General features: G+C 39.2%; 1 protein-coding gene across 1 annotated transcript; it reads right to left on the bottom strand.

Annotated features, from left to right (window-relative positions):
* Window positions 1–587: 587 nt before the first annotated feature.
* On the bottom strand, window positions 588–21,902 carry mfsd8l2 (major facilitator superfamily domain containing 8-like 2; the record flags this gene model as incomplete). Its single annotated transcript, XM_084546514.1, has 11 exons — window positions 588–1,590; window positions 2,921–3,051; window positions 3,235–3,357; window positions 4,307–4,520; window positions 4,924–4,997; window positions 19,477–19,753; window positions 20,228–20,307; window positions 20,496–20,615; window positions 20,720–20,782; window positions 21,506–21,691; window positions 21,827–21,902. 11 exons carry the CDS (start codon window positions 21,900–21,902, stop codon window positions 1,510–1,512), a joined length of 1,425 nt encoding a protein of 474 aa, XP_084402640.1. The 3' UTR covers window positions 588–1,509.
* Window positions 21,903–22,013: the final 111 nt, after the last annotated feature.

Raw genomic sequence — 22,013 nt, forward strand, 5'->3', positions numbered from 1 at the left:
TGTAGCCAAAGAATGTATAGATAGCTCACACTAGCCCCAAAGGCTATAGCAATAAAAACCTGAGTGTACTGAGTTGATCAAGTGTGGTGTTTATTCCCCATAAAATAAATAGTCATTCAGAGTAGGAATATGTGATTTCTTTAATAAATTCTGTCTTTTTCTGTTATTTCCATCTGATTGGTACTTATTTAACCATGAATATTTACTATTAAAGGGAAATGCTTAAGATTATATTCCCAGTCTACTTAAATGATTGTGTGTATTTAGGTCCTTGTAAAAGAAATTGTTTTAAGAACACAAGGCAGCAGGAATCATGCTACAAAAGCAAATGGGTTCAAAGAGAGTAAATTCAGGCTTGACCTGATTCCGTGCACCCTGTTATCTCCCTTAAAATGTCAAGCACCTGAATGTGCTGATCAGGGCATGAAAGTACTTATATATATTACGTCCTTGTGTCTCAGAGATTAGAATTTCCATTTCAGGCAAAAAGCCACGAGAAACACAAACATCACATGCTGCGTGCAGAGAACTGGAAAGGTTACTGAGCCTTATCTGCAATTATGCAAAAACACAAGAGACTGGCCAAAGCCATGTTCATTGGTACAAAGAGAATTGACAATGCCTTGATGCCGCTTACAGCGTTCTCCTTTCCATACCTATCCACATAGCATGCAGCACATCCTAGAGGAGAATATAGGCAAGAACAGCTGACTAGACACTCACACCTTGTCATGGTTTGAATTATGAATACAGGCAATTAAACTTTAAATCCGCCCATAGTAAAAAGATAGAGATGGCTAATTAACAAGTGCTTTCTAAATTTGGGTTGAATTCCGGAGCTTCTCGTTTGCACAATCTGCGGTGGAACAGATTCAGATAACAACAAACTGGCTTAATTACATCCAAGGCTTTGCAGTTTTATTTGAGTTTAAGCAGCAAGTTTCACTTCAACATTACAAAAATACCAATAAATCTGTGAAGCTCTCTTTGACCCTCTTCTTCTATCAGCTACACTGACAAGGAGCTGCTAAGATGCTGACAAATCCATTTCTGCTTTTTTAGAGGAATAAAGACTAGAAACAAGAAACGAAATTTGATTCATGGGTCACATAGAGAAACCTGCTTCCCTATTCTTCATAAACACTTGGGAATATAAATAGTCCCGTTTAAAAATAATGGCTTTCATCTTCAATTTAGGGCTCTGAATATTCAACGTGAGAGCAATGGTGCCCCCTTGTGTAAAGGATAATTACTAGTCTGATATACACTATGGTGGATCCAAATAAAATCTGATAACGGAGAAATTGTGGATAGGTTTAACACCTAGAGTGTTTTTGCCCGTGAAGTGTGATCACCTCTACGGACAAGGTCTTGTATGTGTTTTAAACATTTTTATTCCACACTCATACACTTTCCTCTAAAGTAAACTTGTATTGATCCTGCTCAGAAGTGAAGGGCATTCCCTCTGTCCGTCTTTAGCCTCGCCTGGTCTTCAGACAGACGGCAGCTCTACCCTCCGCTGTCTGAGCTCTCTGCACACTGCACTGCCCTGGGCTCAGTCAGCTGGTCGTAGGACAACAAGGTCATAACCTGCAAAAATGTACATCAAGATATGGCTTTAGATAATAGACACTACCGAGTACTAAGGCTATCAAAGGCATGCTGAGTCGAGATTTCAGGCAAAAACTGACTGTTTATCACTTTGTGTTGATAGAAAAAAATGAATAAATACCCGTCCCTTTCCAAGAGTGCTGCTAAATCAGCAGTGTCTAACATAAAAACATAAAAGGACATCTCTACAGTTTGATTTGTCTGTTCTCGGCCACTGTTGAAACATGGCAGAGCAGGATGTTAGACTCTATGGAAGAGGACCAGATCGCTGTGTAGATATGAAGGCATCATGCTAAGCTAACAAAAATAGGGATCTGGGATTAGGGTGATTATACCCTAATGCATTATACACTAATGAAATCATAATTAGGATTATTATATTCCATTTCTGCTAACAGATCCGATACTCTTTTCCTGTTAACCACATGCTAAATTAAACTAAGAATAGTTTAGAACAGAGAAGGCAGAAACTTGGCAGTAAGAATTATTAACTATGGCACTCCCAGCTCCTCAACACTATTAAAATTAAACTAATAGTTGGAGATTTGGGGAAATGCAAATGAAAATAATTGTTACCACAGTCATTTCTGTAAAGTGAATATGCCAACTGCTTAGCTTAGCTTAGCTTAGCATAAAGAATGAAAATAAAATCAAACAGGTGGCTTCTGCCTAAAACTAAATCTGCTTACCATCTCATCTTTAGTTTGTTTAATCTATTAAAATAAGTGCTAAAATTACAATTTGGGGTTATTATGTTAACAGTTCAAATGTTTTTGTACAGATAAACGTAAATGTATTATAAAAATGAGCTGTAGGCAAATATTATTACATCAAAACGCAGCCAGCTAGGTGTTAGCATTTATTTTCTTCGTCTTCATGCTAAGCTAACCTGCCACTTATTGTAGTTTCACCTTTATCATACAGACATGAGAGTGGTGGACATTTTCTCATATCAAGTTTTAAATCCCTGAATTAGGATTTAATACCAGCTGTGGATATTAAAGATGTTGTTGTTTAGGAGTGCTCTTTTAAAATCAAGATAGCAGTTGTTCCCGCTAAGCTAACTAGCTGCTATCAGGTAGTAGCCTAGCTTTACAAAGGGACACTGATCAACACATCACGAACACACAAGTACTATTTTAATATTTTGGGCTTTAAAAAAACATATGAAGACAAATTAATCCTGAATAGATGTGTCATCTTTTTTTTCCAGTATTTATGCTAAGCTAAGCTGAGCTGAAGGCAAATTTCTCAAATCTAATCATAAAATGGCCAATTTTTAGTTAAACACTACTTAGTTTGTACTTACTGAGATCATTATGAGGAGAGCCAGCATCATGCCCAGCATTATGTACAAATTATTGGTCAATCCTCCAGCCCACAAGGGACCCAAGATGGTGGCCAGGCCCCCAACAGAGCGTCTGACACCTTGGCTGAATCCTTTTTGGTGAGGCATCACAAAAGGATTAGAGGTTATTTTTATCATCTCCAAACATTAAAATATGGTTTGAAAGTGCAGTGTGTGTAATTGTTTTCTTTCCCGTGTATCGCATGCCGTGAGCAGCAATCTGTTGTTTTAATGTGTTGAGCCGTGCAAGCGCTGCCAAGGTAAAATGAGCCAACCTTGTGTTTTCTCAGCAGTGACTTTGGAGAAGAGAGACACCTGAGACACGGCCACGAAGGGAAGCCCCAGCAGCTGCAGAAACACTCCAATGATGAAGGCCGACAGCTCCCATCCATAACCACCTGGTAGAGATGGAAGCGGATAGTATCGATTACAATAGTGTGTCCTTCAATAAATCATTAAACTATTACTTTTATTATAATCTGGTATCAACTCTCCCATACATACATATATTTGCTAGATCTCTTAGCTATCCAGTTTGAATATTTAGATGCTTTTATTTCTCATATGTGGTGATAAAGATTCAGAGACTGTGACAGATCATGCTTCAGTTACCCAGGCCCTCGTCCATGGGTTTTAAGGTTTCTTCCACAAACGGGCTGGCTCCACCAGAGATAGCTCTATCTGAAAACAAAACCACTGCCAAGCTGGCAGCCTCTCCATTTTTGTTCTTTGCTGCTAAGCATCATGGACATGTTTGTGTGAATTTGTGCCCACTCAGATTGTTGGATGTTCCTACGTGAGCTGAAAGCTGACAATCTTGTGACCAAAATGAATTTTTGCCAGTCATAGGTGTTTCTTATAGGTCTGAGTGAGTGAAAAAAAAAAAATCTTTAGGTATCTGTCTTTTAGGTTTCATGTTTCCGTTTGGTTGCTTTGACTGTAACTGCAACAAATGTATGCTACACTTTAACAAATAGCATTTTTTGTCTAATTAGATTACTGTAATCCTTTTATATGTACTCAGGCACTACCCAGCTCCAGCACCTGTCACTTGTAATCAGAGCGATAAATGTGACTGCTGCAACAGACGCGGGCCAACATGAACATACAGGATCCGGTTTGCCTGTATGATCTCCTGCTGGCCTACCAGAGCCCGAATGACATCATTTAGACAGCACATCCAATTCAGCCACTGTGTAACCCAATATGGCTCCGCTGTGCTCTACACACCAACGCTGGCCGCACAGAGAGGATTTGGCTCTGAGAGCGTGGCACTCTTGAGCCTGCGTGTGCCTTCGCATGTGTGTGTCTGGGCGTGTTTGTGAGTTTTCGCGGGCAGGTTAGCACCTCGGGGGTTGCAGAGGAAGATCAGGCACCAGATACAGGCGGTGCAGCAGATGACCAGGCCCACAGCCAGCACGACGCGGTCCGCCACCTTCCTGCTCAGCCAGCGCACAAAGAAGAAGCCCAGGATGACCTCCACCCCGCACAGGCTGTACATCAGGCTGTTGCCCAGCTCGCCAAAGCTGAAGTAGCGCTGTGTGAGAGGAGTCACCATGGTCTGGGGATTTTTAGAAAGATGTTCACAAGGTCACTCAGTAGACAGTCAGAAGTGGAGGAGGAGATTATTATTAGAGCTGAGATTAGCACTTTTTTAAATATTTCAAAGGCTTTCAGTGTGTCCAAAAAAACAGAGTTGTTCTGTTTAGATATTAAAATGATTATATAAATCAGGTAAACACTATCCAGTCTCCCCTGTTTAATGAGAAGAGGGAAGACCTTTTTTTTTTACTTTTTACTCGTTTTACTCTGAGCATTAAGTGATACTTGATTATTTTCTCAAAGCGCAGCTCTTTGCAGGCGAGGCTGATTCATCGCGGATGAAACCCAAAGTAAAATAGTGTGACATTGTGAGAAATGTTTGGGAACTCTGGCTGATAGATCTCAACCGTGGCTGCTCTCACCTCCAGCGCTGTCTGATTGAAGAGAGTGATGAACTGAGCTGTGAGGAGAACAACCACCTCTTCTCTCAGGAACTCTGCGCAGAGAAAGACAGAGACATACTGCAGACCAGAAAACCCAAACAGAAAATCATAAAACAACTTCAAACGGTGCCAGTAAATTGAGAGTTTCGATTGGCAAGTTAGGCAGAGATAAAGAAATGTTAAGAGAAAAGAAAACTATCTGATCGCAATGTTAGGATTGAAGGAGGCAGGCGGGACGAATCCAGGCTGGTTGATCCTCTGCTCCAATGGACGGGCTATTTCTTTTGCTAGAGATATGAGAGTTCTGCTTCTTTATGTAAAAAAAAAATAAATTAAAAAAAACATGATAACACAAGAAAAAATATATTTTAATAAATTAACAGTTTTGATACCAGCTTTTCCTGGAACAGAATCCCCCTTATGGACTTGGAGAAGAGGATAAAGGAGCTGGGCTCGCTGCTAAATTTGGACGTACATGCCAGATGGCCGGAAGAATGGCTTGATATTACAGTGTGTGATTTACTATAATTCAGCTCTCTCTGCTCAGTGTTTGCACTGAAATGTATGTATACATACTGTATGCAATGCACATAAAAGTTGGTCGTAGGTCGGGTTGAGTGGTGATAAAGTAAACATGAGTGTCTTATGGCGGCAAGCCAACGAAAACTGCTCACTTGGTGCAGACGCCTTTTATATAAACGTACTTTATTTTGAGAAAGCCAAGGTAGAAGCAAAATGGAGTGTGATCATCGTTATTACGGCCGTGTTTGGTGGGAAAAAATATTTTTTGTGGCTGTTTTGGTTGCAACATGGAAGCAAATTCCAACCGCTTTGCCGTTGTACCGTCTAATAGCGAGATGCAAATAATTTTTTGATACAGTTTGAATTGTGCCATGAATTAGTGTACACAGCCAGACGTCACAAAACATCATACATGTTCTTTTTCAGGAATCTTCCAACGTGATGTCCATGTCAGTGTTGGTACGGTATTGTGCGAGAGAAATCACCACATTAAACTAAATAGTACTTTACTAAGTTCCTGACAAGCACAGTTTTAAAAAAAAAGGTATCTGTCTTCTAACACAATTCAAACCAGATAAAAAAAAATGATTTGTCTCTCTCCACTGCCTGCCATACACAATGTTTCCTGGTTTAAGGACTGCCTTGTGCACTGGAAGGGATAGGATAAATTGCCTTTCCTTGCCTGGGAAATGTCCACATATTTCAAACTCCGCATCCTGCAGCTTTTTAAAACCAAGTCTGTGTTATAGTGCGTTATAAATCTTTTTTAAACATATATTTATCGTACAGATCATCAACAATTTATAACTGGTAATAAATGTTCATATTCCGTCATACACTGTTGCCCATTAAGTTGGAATCATTTTGTTTTCAGACACATTCCTATTTATATTCCTATTTATACAAATCACACTGTCACAATCATTTCACGAGAAGAGGTAAAAAATATTTTTTTCCACCTTTATGGGCAGCAGTGTATATGATTACAAATGTTCAGCACAACTGTGTTACAGCTAGCTTAGCTCAACTTGCTAGCCCCAATAAAGATCACCGGTTACTAAATTACAACCGTTCTGTTTGATCTGTGTCCAGAACAAAAAATATAATGTGCTGTATAAGTCATTGGCTGGTGCAGTAACTGTTTTGAATCCCTTCATCCCCATGACGTTGTACTTAATGAATTAATTGGACCCAGAACCCAGATAGTTATTGCCCCTGCTTCCAGACTTTATGCTATGCTAAGCTAATCAGCTGTTGTGTATTTTTAGCATACAGACAAGAGTTTGTGTGTATCTTCTCTAACTCTTGGTAACTATTAAACTATTAATTACCCACAGTATGTGTTTACTGAAATCAGTGAAAATGAAGAGTGTTTTGTACGTGTTGAAAAATGTTGATAAGAAGACGGAGAGAAAAAGAATTTTCCTTGTTCCAAAAGCAACCATTCCCAAACTTTCTCACTTGGGCCGTTGTATTGTTTGTGCTCTTAGTTTCATGACCCCCACCAGAAATAAGAAGACCCGACGAAAGAAAGTGAAAGATCTGCCTGATTTTTAAAGCTGCTTCACAGATACACGCTAGAAGTCAGGGAAGATCAATAATTCAAGAGAGCGAACAGCAGACACACTGTAACGGCCAACAGACACTTCTACTGTACGCACTAGAGCAGACGTTCCCCGCTTTTGCCCGAGTTTCTTGTGCTGTAGATTCTCTTCACAACAAAAGGGAATCGATAAGAAGAATGTTGGCCAGATTACCAATTCTGTCTCCATTTCATCCACAAGTCAACCACGGCAAGTCAGTCAATAGAAAAGGAAGTCTGCTATCCATCCCTTTGCCACATCTTCAAAGAGTGAGAGAATCAATATGAAGGTTTGACACACACACCCACGCGCCCCCCCCCCCCCCCCTCCACACACACACACACACACACCAATACCCGTGAACCAGGCTAACAGTGGACTGTCATTCTTCATTGGCTAACAGGGGACTTGGGTTTCTGGGCATTTTTAATCAAAAACAATTACATAGAAAATTTACTTTAAAGGCCTTTTACCACATTATTACTTAAAATGTGCTTTTTAATTTTTTTTGAAGAAAAAGCAAAGAGGGTACTTGCATCTTTGAGCGATCTCTACCTATCAAGCAGGGGACCTCCCACTGCTACAGTGACACTATCTGCAGCCATTGTTTCACCTAATGAGTGCCTGTTTACTGCCAAGCCTTTGATTCTTTCAAATGATAATTTAACTTTAATGTTATCAACATTTAAACCTTTCTCTGTGATACAAATATTAAATAATCATGGCCACTGGAATTCTGAGAATAAAAAATGTTTATCTTCAAATTAGGAGTAACTTCGCTGCATGCACTAATTTCAAATGCTGCAGTATTAGCAGCAAAATTGACTTTTATCTGGGATTCATAATAATTAAAAATAAATCTCAAAGTTACTAAACATAAGTGTGCAGTTCATCTGGGGTGTTTTAACCACTGGTGCAGAGTAGTAATGTTCCCAAATCTGTGTACAAAATGTGCCAGAACACATCAGGCAAGATAAGCCATAAGATATTGATGTGGAATAGGCAGTCATTTTGAGTTACGCTGAGCCAAGTTAGATCTGTCTTTGCATATAGTAATCACTCTTTCCTGCATTAGAACATGTTTCCAACCTGATCTGATCTGTCCTCCTATGGAATCAATTACAACCTCTGTCAGAGCTAGTACAACAAGAGGCACAACCGTAAAGAGGACATGTCACCGTTCAAAAAACTAAACAAGAGGGAAAAGAAAAACAACCAGGATGAAGTTACAAATAAAATGGGCAGGCGTAAGATAATTTATTTATATTTTTAATCACTCTGATCACTTTTATTAGACATTCAAAGCTGTCTAATCCAAATTTTAAAAAAAACTGCTGCTGAGATTTTACAAGCCCTGGATTCCAATTTATAATAATAATTCACACATATAGTAATTTGCACATAAAGGGCTGCAACATTTGCTCATACACATTACCAAAAAAAGGACATGAGTCCACTGTTGGCTGGCAAATTATGACACAAGTTCCCTCTTGGATAGCACACAGCGACAGTCACATTCCAGCATGGGTGAAAAGAAGAAATAAGCAAGATTATTTAAAACTTAACTCAATATCTCAACTAAATAATTCAAGAATTAAACATGATTAGTTAATATGTTCTTTGTTTTTGTTTTTGAATACAGCATGATGGCTCTATTAAAGCGTAATTAAAATGAAAAGCTACCCAGAGGGCAACGGAGTACCTGAAAATCTAAAAATGGGGAAAGAAAAGAAAAACAACTAGGAAGAAATAATAAAATGGTTTATAGCCAGATCTTCTATACTTATAGAAGACTATTTGTTGTACTATTTGTTCATTTACATTAGAGCAAAAGGTCCACACTTAAATAGTGTGTAACGACACAAGTCCACTGTTGGCTGGCAAATAATGACACAAGTTCCCTCTTGGATAGCATGGAGCGATACACTCCAAAATGGATGAATAACAGAAAAAAGCAAAATGAATGGTAGTTTTTTGTTTGTTTTGTTAGTTTTTTTCCAGCGTAATAGTCTCTTGAGAGATGATTTAATATGTTTTTTGTAACAAAACACAAAGACTTCCTGACCAGTTTCAAGTTTGAGTTGTTTTAAATGAAGGGCAACCCATGAGGCAGCAGAGAATTTTTAAAACTTAGAAGAAAAAAGTTTCACATGATCTGTGTTTTTTTTGTGTGTGCATTGAAGTAACATCCTGTAGGGTTAAGGGGGGTTAGGTTGGGAAAGAAAATGCTGCAGAGGGACGGGGGAATAAAATGTATAAAATATGTTTGTTTGGCTCCTTTTGATGAACCAATGCTGGTTAAAAAGCGTAGGAAAAGAATATATTAAAAGTTATAAACATAATAAAAACAACATCAAAATAATAAAAAAAGGTAATGACAATTAGTAATAAAATAGACAAACATATTAATGGTTCTAAGACACAAGGGTGTTGTGGTGAGCTTCTAATAAAATTCCATGGTAGGGGATCCCCTCTGAAAGCTGATGCCTGGAAATTGGGGTGACTAAAAAGATAATTCCTCTCTGTGGGTTTAACATAAATAAATAAATGTTACGGAAATTCTTTTATCAAGAGTCACAGAGTCACTGGAGTTTCGTTTAAAAGTTTTACTTGCAGCAAGGAGTTGACACATGCACTACAGCAAGTACAGAGTCAACCGGCAATAATAAGATTACATACACTTTTGTCTAATAGGTGGTCCTGACCTAGTGATGGTTACAGAGAGACAGCCTTGCTAAATTTGTCATAATAAACAGAGCCATAATAAAAGTAGACCTGGCACATCGGTGCCCCACCTGTGGGAAGAAGACGGAAGCAAACATTTTTTTTTGCGACCGTTTAAACTTGGTATTTTTCCAATAAATAAATAAATAAGGAAACTCATATGGTGAGGCAAAGTCAAAATCAGCATGCACAATACAAATATTTTTATTAAAATATTAATAAAATCACATCAAATCAACATGCATTTAAAATAAAACACACTAAAACAATACTCATGTTGTCCCAACTCCCCTAAAATGGTTAGGAGGAACAGGCGTTGCCATTGCAGACCACATAAAGTGGCAGCCAAATGGAGCTCTCTACTTGGAGATGGTCCGATGGCTGCAGCTCTTTGAATCCCTCCTTGTCAAGGACGACCATGTAGTTCTCTGGAGTCTCTGTCTGTGTAAGTCCATACTCCTGGTGGTCTCCCTACTCCTCTGGTCGTGCATGCAGAGGTTAGGTTGATGGTTAGGTCCCCGTCCTCTCCATGGAGGACAAAGGAGTGCACTATTTTGAAGACTGATTTTCGGGGTCCCATACTTAGAAGTTTTGGTGGGAAATTTTTCTAGCAGATTGATATGTATACATAGGGAAATACAAATATGTGCAAATATTTGACCCCTCTAGACTTGTTTCTTGGGCCCTAAGACATCAAGCAAAGCCTTCTGGATCTCCAAGTTCTGGTGGCCATCGGGCACCTTTGACACTGTGATCTTGGTGGCTTTGTTGAGAGCGCTGACCCACTCCACAAGGTCCTGCTGATCACTGGCCTGCAGGAAGAACTTCCTCATCCCGGCATTGATAACAAAGCAGAACTCTGCTTTATGCCTCAGCTTAGTGACATCGCTGACCTTAGAAATGTAAGTGAGCTTAAGGGAGCCAACACACAATTTTGGCAAAGGCAGTGATGTCCTTTTCGATGTTGTACTTCTCCATGGCATCCTGCTGCATTTCATCAGACATATTTGTGTTCTTGATCACTGCCTTCTTGTCAGACATGATGGCTTTCTGGCGTCTTTCAGCAAAGTCTTAATATTGGAATGGGGTTAGGCAGAAAATAAAATAAAATAACTAAACTTTACTGTTATGATTCAAACAAAGGGAAAAACAGGTAAAAGGTCCCATGAAGGCCGGTCCTGGCTTTGAAATTATGCGGTTGACATTGTTTGCTCTTATCCACAAGGAGAGAAAAAAGGCAAAGTCCACATTCAGCCTGTCCGCTATTGAGGTGACCCTTTTGGCTACAATTTTTCCACTCAGAGATGTTCTCCTTGATCCATTTCAGGACAGCTGGTTCTGCATACAGGTTATCAAGGTTAGGGGGTAAGGAACTGAACCCGTCTCCCTTGTGGTCCCTGTCTGGTTCGAGGTAGTGGCAAAGCAGCTGGTTGTGTAACAAACGTATACCACCAATTAACATTAGCCCTCCATTCATGACATGGATGCTGTAATCAAACAGAGAGTACATAGCATACCTTTATCTTTTGCTCGTTTCTCCTCTTCTTTTTGTCCTAAATTGGGCACCTGATGGCTTTGACCTTTTTCTGTCCATCTCTGTTTATTTGGCACTCGATTCTACGGACACCTTTCATCAACCTGATAACGGATTCCATAGATTAACAGGTTATTCGCTGTACCTTTTACAGATGCTTCTGTCAATGCTTAAACGGATAATTCCGTGGATTTACAGGTTCCATTTAGTTGAATTGTTCATAGTCATCTATTTTCTTCTAAGTTTTAAAAATTCTTTGCTGCCTCATGGGTTGCCCTTCATTTGAAACAGTCTCAAACTTGAAACTGGTCAGGAAGTCTTTGAGTTTTGTTACAAAAAACATATTAAATCATCTCTCAAGAGACTATTAAGCTGGAAAAAAAACTAACAAACAAAAAACTATCATTCATTTAGTTTTTTTCTGTTATTCATCCATTTTGGAGTGTAAGTATCGCTCCATGCTATCCAAGAGGGAACTTGTGTCATTATTCGCCAGTCAACAGTGGACTTGTGTCGTTCCACACTATTTAAGTGTGGACCTTTTGCTCTAATGCACATAAACAAATAAAATTGATTTGTATAAGTATAGAAGATCTGGCTATAAACCATTTTATTATTTTTTCCTAGTTGTTTTTCTTTTCTTTTCCCATTTTTAGATTTTCAGGTACTCTGTTGCCCTCTGGGTAGCCCTTTATTTTAATTCCGCTTTAATAGAGCCATCATGCTGTATTTAGGACAAAAACAAAAAACAAAGAACATAATAACTAATCATGCTTAATTCTTGAATTATTTAGTTGAGATATTGAGTTATGTTTTAAATAATCTTGCTTATTTCTTCTTTTCACCCATGCTGGAGTGTGACTGTCGCTCTGTGCTATCCAAGAGGGAACTTGTGTCATAATTCGCCAGCCAACAGTGGATTCATGTCCTTTTTTTTTTTGGTAATGTGTATGAGCAAATATTGCAGCCCTGTATGTGCAAATTACTATATGTGTGAATTATTTATGCTATAAAACTAAAGAAAGTCCCAGAAATATGTACTGTTCAACAAATTCAACTCTTTCTCCGAGCAAAATGACATAGGTCGCCTATGCAATGGTGGAACACTCATACTCCTCCATGTATACTTTAGGACAGAAAACCATGTATTGCTGATTATTGTGTTTCCTGCTCTGCTTCTCCTGAGGGGAATAAACATTTGCCTAAAATAGAGAGGACTATATTTGTTTGAAGTTTCTGAACTTGTTGAAATTGTTCTGAATTTGGATTGCTTTCAGCAGGATATTCAGTTGGTGAGTTGTTGATTGACCGTCTGGGGGTGGGGGGTGGGGTGTCAAGACTAGAGTGGAGTGGTGGGGGGGTGGAGGGCCAGCAGGGGGTCCAGAGCTGAATCTGTTGCTTGGCTTTGATGTTGAAGCCGGTGATCAACTTCATGTCCCTCCACACATCCCGGGAGTTGTTCTGTTGGAGTTTGGCCTCCAGCTTCCTCCTATAGTCGTCCTTACATTCCCTCAGCTTGACCTTGAGTTGCCACTGTATCCTCTTCAACTTGTCCTCATCTCCAGATCTAAAGGCCTGCTCCTTCTTGTTCAGCAGACCCTTCATCTGGCTGGTGATCCAAGGCTTGTTGTTAGGATAACAGCGGACAGTCCTTGTAGGGATTGCTGTATAAGTTGATATAGTCCATAATACAGTAAGTACTGCCTTGGAAGACCAGTATGTTATAAGTTTATTAGAGATGATATATAGGACAAATCAGATGGAGGCTAGATTAACCCCAAGACTTGCACTGATGAAAAACTGCAAGATTATGTTTTACCACCATAAGATATTGGATTTGCTGCTGTTTCTTACTATCCATCTCCATTTTTGTCATGGGTATAAATACACTAACCTTTAGTTAATTTTTTTTTTCTGATCACGATAGACTGTATCACACAATACTGGGCACATATGATGAAGAAAATCTGAAATGAAACAATTAGGACAACAATATACTGATGGGGCTTATTTTAAGACAGAAAGGGCCACGTAGCCACACAAATTCCAGTAGACCATAAGCATCTTACTGTTGTCCAAAATATTAACCTCAAAACACAGGTCACACTTATTGATGAAATTAAACTCATATATTAGTGTTGCAATTGCTTCTGAAATATTGTCAGTAAAACAAGAAACACAAAATATTTAATCCTAAATCCTGGACTTGTATAGTTTAACTTGTATGGAAATGGGCTGCTAAAACGGACCTCTGAAGGAGTCACACAAAGCTTCTTTCAGGATCAGCACAAATTCTGAAACTTCATCTATTCACTGAGTTTGGTTAACTAGAGTTGTATTGTGTGCCACTGAGATACAAGTGTATAGTTCATTTAAAGTGTTTCACCTCACACTTCAAAAGTGTGGAGTGAACCACTGCAGTTAAAAAGTTTGCTTAGAACTGAGATCACGCTTCTCTGGTGCAATTTTTTTTCACGAAATGTTTATTGCACTGATGAACTTTAACAAAACAAAAAAACATAAGATGACTGAGGAAACTTGTAATGCTGCAACGAGGGCAAAACACACTTAACTATGCACCTCACACTGTTTGTCATCGTGTGGCTTAAATCCAAAATACTTCCACACTGCTGAATGACAACCTTTTATGGGCATGAGTTTGGTTCGGGTGGGTGGATGACTCTCACCACTACCACCTGGGTTTTCGTTGCCATCCATTTAACCCTCCTTATCGCAGACTTTCCTCCGCTCTATCTCTCACTTACTCTTTCCAAACACTCAATTTTTTGCAAACCTTTCTGTGTTAAATCAAATCATTTTCATTTCACGTGAGTTGTGTCTCAGTCTGAATTGGAAATGTCATCTTGGCTATGAGTAGCTAGCAGCCCTGAAGCCCAAGGTAGAGAGGCCCAATGGTTACCATCCCCCACGATGCAGACAGTGAAGGACTGATAGCTTCATTACCACAAATTCACACTCTCTCTCTGCTTGATGTCACTCACTTTCAGACAGCACTCACTACAATTCAACCTTAAAAGTTTGGATCTGTGAGGACCTTAGATGCTGTGTCACTTCACTGTTTCTATGTAGAGGTTCCTGTAGACCCATAAAAAATATGCAACTCTTCCTAAAAAAAAAAAAAAAAAAAAGTACAATTACATTGCTTACTACAACATATATATGGTTTATATGAAACATACGAAGAGAATAAAGAATCTACATGCTTAGGAATGTATAGCTGCATACATTAAAGCACTCACCACAATTCAACATTAAAAGTTGGGATCTGTGCTGTGTCATTTCGTTGTTTCAATGTAGAGGTTTTTTTTCTAGCTAGGTAATTATATGAAACATACGAAGAGGATAAATGATCTATTCCCTTATTCCCGAAACATCCATCAAAATTACATTCACATTACTAGTTTAAGAGACAAATTTCTTCAAACAGTGTGACCTAAGTTTTCAGGTTAATATTAAGACATAAGTAATATGCTCATGGTGGCCATGCAGGCCTTCGTGTCTTGAATCATTAATGTTTATTCCAATTGTCCACATCAGCCACAGAATATTTTATACTAGAGCATTTTATTCGTCTGATTAAGTGTTTCAGTTCAGTCTCTAAATGTCTTTTTCTGTACTATGGGAGTGTAAATGTCGCTCCTCACCATCTAACAGGGGACACGTGTCCTTTAGTTCTATCAAACAGGGGAATTAGGGCATTTCAATGTGTACAATGTCCAACTCCACTTTTAAACTGTGCATAAGCCCAGAGCAAAGAAAGATACAACGTCCAAAGGTGTTGCATTTAGTCTCTTAATTAATCATAGGAGTGTTTTGGGCGTTACATGAACTAAAACAGTCATAGTGTTATCTCCCATTCCCCTTACAAGCTCGGTGCACTGGTACTTTAATATTTGGGACAGGTTTGTGATCATTGGTCGACCCTCTGCCTCCTTCATCTCCCAGTACTCTATCTTATCAACAACTGCATCTGACAGCATACAGTATAGGCTACAGAAGCATCCAGTTTTGCTGAGGGACAGGTTTGTGATTGTTGGTGGTATAAAATAGGGCTGTCTATGTCTTTTTCTGTACTATGGGAGTGTGAATGTCACTTCTCACCATCTAACAGGGGACACGTGTCGTTTAGTGCAAAACTTCCAAAATGCAACAAAGACTCCTGTGAACCTTCTGTGAGATAGCGAATATATACCATCCTGGCCAACTATCTGGACAGTGACTGGTCCTTTGGATGAAGCACAAATTGCTAACTAATACCTGGTACTGTGAAGCAAATCTTATAACAAACTTCCTCCCAAATTTGGGTTTTATGTTGGATTACACTGGTGAGGACCATAGTTGTACTGGGTCATTTATATTGGTTGAGGAAAATTTCTTTCCTTGCTTAGTAATTATCATTATCAGTAATTATCAACTTTTGTCTGTATACACTATAAATATGGACATGTAATTCATCAATTTCTCTCAGAGCCAACACAAAGAGCTTTGTGTGTCAAACAATGTTTTGAACTTTATCCTATACAACTAAAGAAAGTCCCAGAAATATGTAATGATCAACAAATTGACATAGGTCTCCCATGCAATAGTGGAACACTCATACTCCTGCATGTATACTTCAGGACAGAAAACCATGTATTGTTGATTATTGTGTTTCCTGCTCTGTATCTCCTGAGGGAAATAAACATTTCCCTAAAATAGCAAAAAATATTTAATTTCCTAAATCCTGTACTTCCAGTATTTGGGAAATATTTTGTGTTTCCAGCGATGGGTCACAACACTCTATTCCCATCCAAATATAACATTTTAAAAGCAATTGTAACACTAATTTAAAAGTTTAATTTCATCAAAGAGTAGGATCTAAATTTCCAGGTCAATATTGGGATATGAGTAATATGCTTTTGGTCTACTGAAGTTCGTGTGGCCATGCAAGCTTGTGTGAAATTTTTTGCAAACCTTTCTGTGTTAAATCAATCATTTTCATTTCACGTGAGTTGTGTCTCAGTCTGAGTTGGAAATGTCGTCTTGGCTATGAGTAGCTAGCAGCCCTGAAGCCCTTGGTAGAAAGGCCCAATGGTTACCATCCCCCACAATGCAGACACTGAAGGACTGATAACCTCATTACCACAGATTCACACTCTCTCCCTGCTTGATGTCACTCACTTTTAGACAGCAGCACTCACTACAATTCAACCTTAAAAGTTCAGATCTGTGAAGACCTTGGATGCTGTGTCACTTCACTGTTTCCCATAAAAAATATGCAACTCCTCCTAAAAAATTAAGTAAAATTACATTGCTTACTACAACATATGTATGGTTTATATGAAACATACAAAGAGAATAAAGAATCTACATGCTTAGGAATGTATAGCTGCATACATTAAAGCACTCACCACGATTCAGCATTAAAAGTTGGGATCTGTGCTGTGTCACTTCACCGTTTCGATGTAGAGTTTTCTTTTCTATCTCGGTAATTATATGAAACATACGAAGAGGATAAATAATCTATTCCCCTATTCTCAAAACAACCGTCAAAATAACATTCACATTACTAGTTCATTCATTCATTTTCTATACCCGATTATTCCTGTTAATGGTCACGGGGGTCTGCTGGAGCCTATCCCAGCTGTCATCGGGCGAGAGGCAGGGGTACACCCTGGACAGGTCGCCAGTCCATCACAGGGCTGACATTACTAGTTTAAGAGACAAATTTGTTCAAACAGTGTGACCTAAGTTTTCAGGTTAATATTAAGATGTAAATAATATGCTCATGGTGGCCATGCAGGCCTTTCTGTCTTGAAACATTAATGTCTTTGTGTTTTGTTACAAAAAACACATTAAATCATCCCACAAAACAAACAAAAAACTACCATTCATTTTGCTTTTTTCTGTTATTCATCCATTTTGGAGTGTAAGTATCGCTCTATGCTATCCAAGAGGGAACTTGTGTCATTATTCGGAAGCCAAGAGTGGACTTGTGTTGTTCCACACTATTTAAATGTGGACCTTTTGCTGTAATGCAAATGAAAAAATAAAATAGATTTCTATAAGTATAGAAGATCTGGCTATAAACCATTTTATTTTTTTTTTATTTTCTTTGCCCATTTTTAGATTTTCAGGTCCTTATCACTCTGTTGCCCTTTGAGTAGCCCTTCATTTTAATTACGCTTTAATAGAGCCATCATGCTGTATTTAAAACAAAAACAAAGAACATATTAACTAATCATGTTTAATTCTTATTTAATTATTTAGTTGAGATATTGAGTTAAGTTTTAAATATTCTCGCTTATTTCTTCTTTTCACCCATGCTGGAGTATGACTGTCGCTCTGTGCTATCCAAGAGGGAACTTGTGTCATAATTCGCCAGCCAACAGTGGACCTTTTTTGTTTTTGGTAATGTGTATGAGCAAATATTGTATCCCTGTATGTACAAATTACTATATCTGTGAATTATTATTATAAAGTGGAATCCAGGGCTTGTAAAATCTCAGCAGCAGTTTTTTGAGATTTGGATTAGACAGCTTTGAATGTCTAATAAAAGTGATCAGAGTGAATAAAAATATAAATAATCTTACCCATTTTATTTGTAACTTCATCCTGGTTGTTTTTCTTTTCCTTCTCGTTTAATTTTTAAATACTTATTAATTAAATATTGGGTGTTATTTTATTTTGTATACTATTTTGTATACTATAATACTTAATTATTATATAATACAAATTATTTTGCTGCCTTGTGGGTAGCATTTTGTTTAAGACAGTCATAAGCTTGAAACTGATTAGGAAATGCACATTAAGCTTTAGTTTCACACAAGTATCATAAATTAAATTTAGTTTCTTTTATTTATCCATGCTGGAGTGTGCCTTTTGCTCTATGCTATCCAAGAACGAACTTGTGTCATTATTCGTCAGCTATCAGTGGACTTGTGTCGATCCATGCTATATAAGTGTGGACGTTTTTCCGTAATGTACAACAACAAACAAATTATATTCCTTTAGGTAAAGACTGAGCATACACGTTGAAAACTGACATCCAGGCCTTGTGAAAACTGGTTTGGTGAGTATTTTGAAATGGTCTACGGTCTAGTCAAAATCTGATATTAAGTCAGACTCTAAATAAGGTATTACTGCTTACTTAAAACCGAAAAGAGGTTAATTCGTCTGACCATTTTATTTCCAATTTACTTAATCTCCTGCTTCCTGGGCAGTCCTTTATTTTAATAGTGTCAAGCTCGAAACTTATCTACTTGATATCTTCTAAAGCTGAACCTTTATATTTTGTTTCAAATGCATGATGAATTGTGTTTCAATAGAGTGGTTTCTTCACTACGTAGTTTGATGAATAGCCCTACTACTATCTGAATGACTGGCTGGGGCTGCAAGCCATTCAGACAATGGAGGAGTGTTAAGAAACGACGCGTGTGAATGACGTGTGAAAATCCATGCTCCAGTCAGCAGAGGCACCGCTGAGTATGGGGTTTAACACTCACATACCTGCAAGTCCCCACTTTGCTTAATATTAAAAAATTTCACGAGAGCGTCTTAGACATGATTTTAGCTTGATTTAAGGCATAACAAACAGGGGACTTAAAAAATGTGCCCTGTTCAACTGTAAGTCCCCTGTTTGTTGGTGTGTAACGACGCCGATGTCCACTGTTACGCTGGTTGACAAGTGCACACACACACACACACACACACACTTACAGTAGTCTAACAAAGTGCAGCAAAATATAATCAATAGTGGCACACCATCGCCGCTTATATCCCATGTAAACTTACTATGACACTGATTCAATTGGAAATTTGACATCACATATGTACATACATACACACTGACACAAACCAGACTCTTACACACGGGTCCAATCAATACACAGGGAATCTGATCTGACATGCTGCACAAAATTCCTCAGAGAGACCATGGGGAATGGGAGGTGTGTGTGTGTGTGTGTGTGTGTGTGTGTGTGTGTGTGTGTGTGTGTGTGTGTGCGTGGGCGCATGGGTGCGTGTGTGTGTGAATGCAAGAAAATCAATAGAGCAGATGCGAAACATGTGCATTGGCAGTGACACCTCTTCCTACCTGAAACCCACAAATGGGCCGGAGGAAAGCTGACAGTCATTGCTCAGGACAGGCAGTCAAACCTGCTCGCTCACCTCTGCTGGCGCTGAAGTTTTTGAAAGGGTTTGAGGCTCTGCGCCCAGGCTGCATCTCGGGTGAGGTGGAGGTCTCAGATTGGACGGAGTTGACGGCTCTGTAGGTGTGCGCCGGCTCCTCGTCGGACCCGATCAACGGCACCTCCTCCTCCTCCTCTCCCTCCTCCTGCTTTATCTCCACCATCATCGCGTCTCCCTCTGAGCTGATGGGTGGTACATCCCAGTACATGGCCAGGACGACAAACTGGAGCAGCACCCACAGCAGGCACATGAAGATCTGACAGTATGGAGAAAAAAGACGGAAGAAGGATGTCCTCAAATTATTTATAGACTAATGGGAAAAAATGCTATTTTAAAATCAAAACGATATGAAGCTATCAGGAGTAATAAGGCCCTTCATTTATAGGGGATTAATCTGGCAGAGGGAAATCAAGAGAGACGTTCTGTGTCAAATTATGTGTAAAAATGGAAGCACACTTAGAGGAACTTTGTTACATCTCATTTTACGCTACATCGATGCTACAGGTGTTTTATTCAGTCGCACTCGTGAGATGGAAATAGATCGATACAGGTTGTTACGGGCCTGAGTTTCGCTGCAGGTGTTTTGTATTCCGCTTACTCAGAGGAGAGCAAAGAAGAAGAGGAAATACATGTGAGCGCAGAATGTAGAGCGACTATTTCTAAAGCTTGTTTCTGTATTCATGAGTCTTTCAGAGAACCTTAGATTAACTGATTATCTGGATGCTGTTACCCCAGGAGACGTATACTTGTTCACAACAAAAGGCCCCAGCTTGAAATCACACAGCCGCAGGAACAGGTTGAACGCCGGCCCTGGAGAGACAGGAGGAAGTGCTTTCAAGATGAGATAAATGGAAGATACGTTGAAACAGTAGCCTACACCTTAGTGATTTTATTGAATGCCTCCTTTTCCTCGCAGCTTAAAAGGAACATCAAGGAAGACATCACGAAATGACACCTCTCTCTTTTTACGGTATCTTCAGTGAGAGGGAGAAACTGACCGACAAGAAGGCCAGCTTGTCGACAGGCCATGATGGCGGCAAAGATGCCAGCACGCTCCTCTGGCCGAGTGCTCCGAGTCAGGAAACCAAAGATGGAGGAGCCAGCTCCTGCACCGATACCTGTGAGGGAAACAGTATCCATCTGTTGCACCTACAAAACATTCACGTGCCATGTGTTAACTGGGTCTTGTGTGTGTGTGTGTGTGTGTGTGTGCATGTGTCACCTGCTACAAGCCGACTGCATAGCAACAGCCACTTTGAATATCCGATAAAATACATGAAGTTACCTGAGAACAAATGAAGAAAATCATGTTGCTGAGCCAAAATGCGTGACAGTAATGCTCTTTGACAGTGTCAGACTAATTACTTTCCCATGAGCCTCAGCTGTGTGTGTTTGGAGCTAATTGGCGAATGTTAGCATGCTAACACGTCAGTACAGGCTATTTGGTGACCATAATAAATATATACACCTTGGACTGAAATACAAAACCAAAAAATGGAAACAATAAAAATATTAAAAATAAAAATCCTCAGAAAGGAGGTTAACACTGACGCTGTTAGCATTTTAGAATGATAATATTAGCTTTTACTTGGCATATTGTGTTGTAGTAGTTAGCATGGTTGTGCTACTATTAACTAAAAATTAGCATTTGGGACAGTTTGCAGTTTTGTTTTAAAGGCTTGTCAGTATCATATCCAACACTTTGACATGACCTCACATTACCCCCATAATGCACTGATAAAAGAATTGAACAATTCAATGCACAATTGAAACACCATTATCCACTGAGTCAACAGGGGAAGCGAAGGGGAATATAGATGGCTGCCAGATGAAAGGAGTAACATGAGGCCTAGCTTAGTTATCTGTGTACTGTGGCATACTGTGATAAATTACATACTGAAAGACTTTCGACAAATGTGGGTCCCAATGCAGCTGAATTTGTCACAGCCGAACACGCAGCTTGAATAAATGCCTGTCATGTGATTTGCCTTGCGGTTCAACTACTCACCAGCGATCTCGAAAAGATTGGAGAAAAGGATGATGGACTTTGTGGTCTTGCTCCGATCTGACCACAAGCCAAAAAGCGGGCCTGTGAGCAGCCCACTCAGACTGAAGGCAGACAGGCCCAGACCCAGGAAGTATGGTGGGGCCTCCAGAATCTGCAGATACCTCCATATTGTGGGAAGAATGACAGCTGAGACCAACACAAAAGAATAAGGGAGGAATGTGTTTATTCACAGCAAAACATATGGAGCCTGTAATGTCAAAATTCAAATCAGATCACATTTCTATCCCAGTCATGTCTATAAAGCTGTCATGATGACCTTACCGTACTCTATGCCGCTCAGCATAAATATCAGCCCAATGGTTAGAAAAGTTAGATTCCTTTTTTGGTGATTATCCATCGCGCTCTGTGACTTGCTGCCTTTTATACTCCGACCTCTGTCTGCGCATGTTATTCTGAAATGTTTTTCAGAGTCGCCATCAGTTAACAGGAGACACTGTGCATCCAATTA

The sequence above is a fragment of the Chelon labrosus genome (genome assembly GCF_963514085.1).
Source record: "Chelon labrosus genome assembly, chromosome: 6".
Taxonomy (NCBI): Eukaryota; Metazoa; Chordata; class Actinopteri; order Mugiliformes; family Mugilidae; genus Chelon; species Chelon labrosus.